General features: G+C 43.2%; 1 protein-coding gene across 1 annotated transcript; it reads right to left on the bottom strand.

Annotated features, from left to right (window-relative positions):
• Nucleotides 1-1283: 1283 nt before the first annotated feature.
• On the bottom strand, nt 1284-2646 carry LOC130735927 (uncharacterized). The gene is made up of 2 exons (XM_057587796.1): nt 2562-2646; nt 1284-2260 (listed from the first exon to the last, which is right to left on the bottom strand). Exons 1-2 carry the CDS (start codon nt 2644-2646, stop codon nt 1284-1286), a joined length of 1062 nt encoding a protein of 353 aa, XP_057443779.1.
• Between the last annotated feature and the right edge of the window lie 260 nt (nt 2647-2906).

The raw sequence follows: 2906 nt of genomic DNA, 5'->3' as shown, positions 1-2906 counted from the left end.
ACTAATACAACTTCCCCTACCTCCTCACACATTTTTTGCACCCAACCCTTCTCCCTCGCACTCAAATTACGCCTCCAACTAAATTTCCACCTCCAACCCGCGCCCACCCACTCACCCATGTCAACGATCCTAGAATACTTTTGACGAGACAGATTATAGAGACGATGATAGCGACCATCCAGCTTCCCTTTCCCCGACCAATCTTCCAACCAGAATTGCGTGGAGTCCCCATTACCCACCACCTTTGCAAGGCCAGCCTCAAACCAATTTATACCACCCATGTCCACACGAGCAGCTTGTACATCCCTCCACCAAGGTGATTCAATGATCCTACCTGGCTGGTCATATTTTGCCTTGATCACTTGGCACCAAAGGCTATTAGTGTCGCAAAGATAGCGCCAACAACACTTCCCCAACAAGGCTGTGTTAAATGGCAGCCAATCTTTCAGACCAAGTCCACCAAAATCTTTCGGTTTGCATATCCTTTCCCAACTAACCCACGCAATCCTTCTTTCCTCAGGTGAGCCACCCCACAGAAAATTCCACATTATTCTCTGACACTCTTTCTCTACGCCCACCGGGATTTTAAAATAGGACAAAAACAAAACAGCGGGAGAGACGAGAGCACACTTTGAATCAAGCAAACCCTCCCCCCGAAAGATAAATGCCTTCGCCTTCAAGATGATAGCTTAGCACGCATCTTTTGCAACAGGGGCTCCCATGTAGATAAGGAGCGAGCTTTACAACCCACAGGAATGCCAAGGTAAGTAAAAGGTATAGACATCACAGCACAGTGAAGAATAGCAGCCAACATATTAGCAACACTCCCTTCCACAGCCACCGTTGATAACTTGCTCTTGTGAAAATTCACTTTCAGCCCAGAAACCAATTCAAAACACTGCAGAAGACATTTTACAACCTTTGCATTTTGAACAGTTGCTTCCCCCAGGAAAATAGTATCATCTGCAAACTGGATAATAGGCACTCGCAGTTGACCATCACCAACGCCATACCCCTGAAATTTGCCAAGCTGAACAGCTTGCTTGAGAAGACCATTGAGACCTTCAGCCACAATCAAGAATAGAAATGGTGCCAGGGGGTCACCTTGCCTAAGACCTTTTGCCATTTTAAATTCAGCTGTTGGGCTTCCATTGAGTAAAACAGACACTGAAGCAGAATCAAGACAGCTAGAAATCCACTTCACCCACTTGTGACTGAACTTCATCCTTTCCATCATATAAAAAAGAAAGCACCATTCTACAGAATCATATGCTTTCTCATAATCAACTTTTAGCACCATTGTAGGTTTCAAAAAAACGCTTCACTTCTGACTTTACCACATCCGGGTCCTCCTCCCAGTGGCCATCAATCAATAATCCCACAACAGAATTTGTCTTCCTTCTCCAATTAATGGTAGAGTGAAAAAACTTTGAATTCTGATCACCTTCTTTAACCCACTTAGATCTAGATTTTTGGCATAATAAAGACTCATGCAGCTTCACAACAGTCCAAAACTCTAACAACAGACTTGACCTCTGAATGATCTCATCAGGAGTCAGCCCCAACTGTTCCTCCTTCAAGTCCAGTTCATTAAGTTTCTGGACAGCAGCATTCCGTTTGTCTCTTAAATCGCCAAAGACCTCTTGGTTCCACTGTTTTAAGTTGCCCCTCAAGCTTTTCAATTTTTCTTTCAGGATGTGACCAGCGGACCAACCTTGGACAGCCAATTCGGACCATACTCGTTCAACATGTCTTGGAAACCTTGGGTCTTCCAACCAGCAGTTCAGAACACGGAACAGCTTTGGTCCCCAATTCTGAAAAATCCGCCTCATGAGAACTGGACAGTGATCAGAAACAGTCCTGTCTAGGACTAGTTGAGAGCAATTGGGCCAAGTTCCCATCCAAGAATCAGAAACTAGGAAACGGTCTAGGCGGCTTCTGGCATGGCCATTAGGTCGTAGCCATGTGAATTTCCTACCATGCAGAGATATGTCAAACAATTCCATATCATGAATGAACTCATTGAATTGTGCCGTTTCCCAGACATATGCGTTTGTATTAGCCAACACTCCAACCCTCTCCTCCGCGGATCTGACTGCATTGAAATCGCCAAGAAGGCACCAACAAGCGATAGAACTTTGTCGCTTCCAGGTAAGAAGTTCATCCCATAATTGTCGCTTCTCTTCAAGAGAGCATGGTGAATAGACATTTACCACAACACAGTCATGATCCCCCCAAGTCCCTACCAAACCAATGAAACCTGTTCCAAGTACACATTGCTGTAATTTGAAAGAGTTTTCATTCCAAATACACAACAGCCCCCCTCCTCTGTTTTCGTACCCGCGTAGTAACCTCCACAACTTGCGGAGCTTCTCACTGAGTGCTCCTTAGTTGATGTTCTTTCCAAATTGTTTCACCACTAAACCGTCTTCCCAGACTTCATACCCCCCTGGTTTGCATATAGTTGCATACATTCTCGGATCAACAAAGTCAAAGGGTGGAAATAATCGATTGACATCCACCAATTCATTCTCCGTGACCCCCGTGTTGACGAGATTCACCATTTTCTTCTTCTTCATTGCAGATGTGCTTAGCACCTTTTCCTTGAAGGTTGCTTTCCTCTCCAGCAGCTTCTCCGCCGGTCATTGTTTTGGTACGGTAGAGTTCACACGTTCAGAGCTCTACATATCCACATCCATTAGAAAACAATTTTAAAGGAGAGAAAACCAAAAAACTTGTTTGATAAATTTGGAAGAACATGATATGTAACTTCATTATCGTTTAACATTAATAGAAATTTTGAATTATTAGTTTTCTAATTTTTGTATAAAGAAAAATCACTACTCAATATTTTTCTTATAATGTTTGCGTTAACTTTTTTGTTTTTTTACATTTTTTTTCTTTCA

This window comes from Lotus japonicus, chromosome 2, assembly GCF_012489685.1.
Source record: "Lotus japonicus ecotype B-129 chromosome 2, LjGifu_v1.2".
NCBI lineage: Eukaryota > Viridiplantae > Streptophyta > Magnoliopsida > Fabales > Fabaceae > Lotus > Lotus japonicus.
Note: the sequence above shows the minus strand (reverse complement) of the source record. Positions and strands in the feature narration are given on the sequence as shown.

What these genes read in the sequence shown, in the direction of transcription:
- LOC130735927 (XM_057587796.1), bottom strand. Translation starts at nt 2,646, where the DNA reads ATGACCGGCGGAGAAGCTGCTGGAGAGGAAAGCAACCTTCAAGGAAAA. An exon ending in CAATGAAGAAGAAGAAAATG is followed by an intron (nt 2,261 to 2,561) that starts GTGAATCTCGTC and finishes TACTTGGAACAG; the next exon opens with GTTTCATTGGTTTGGTAGGG.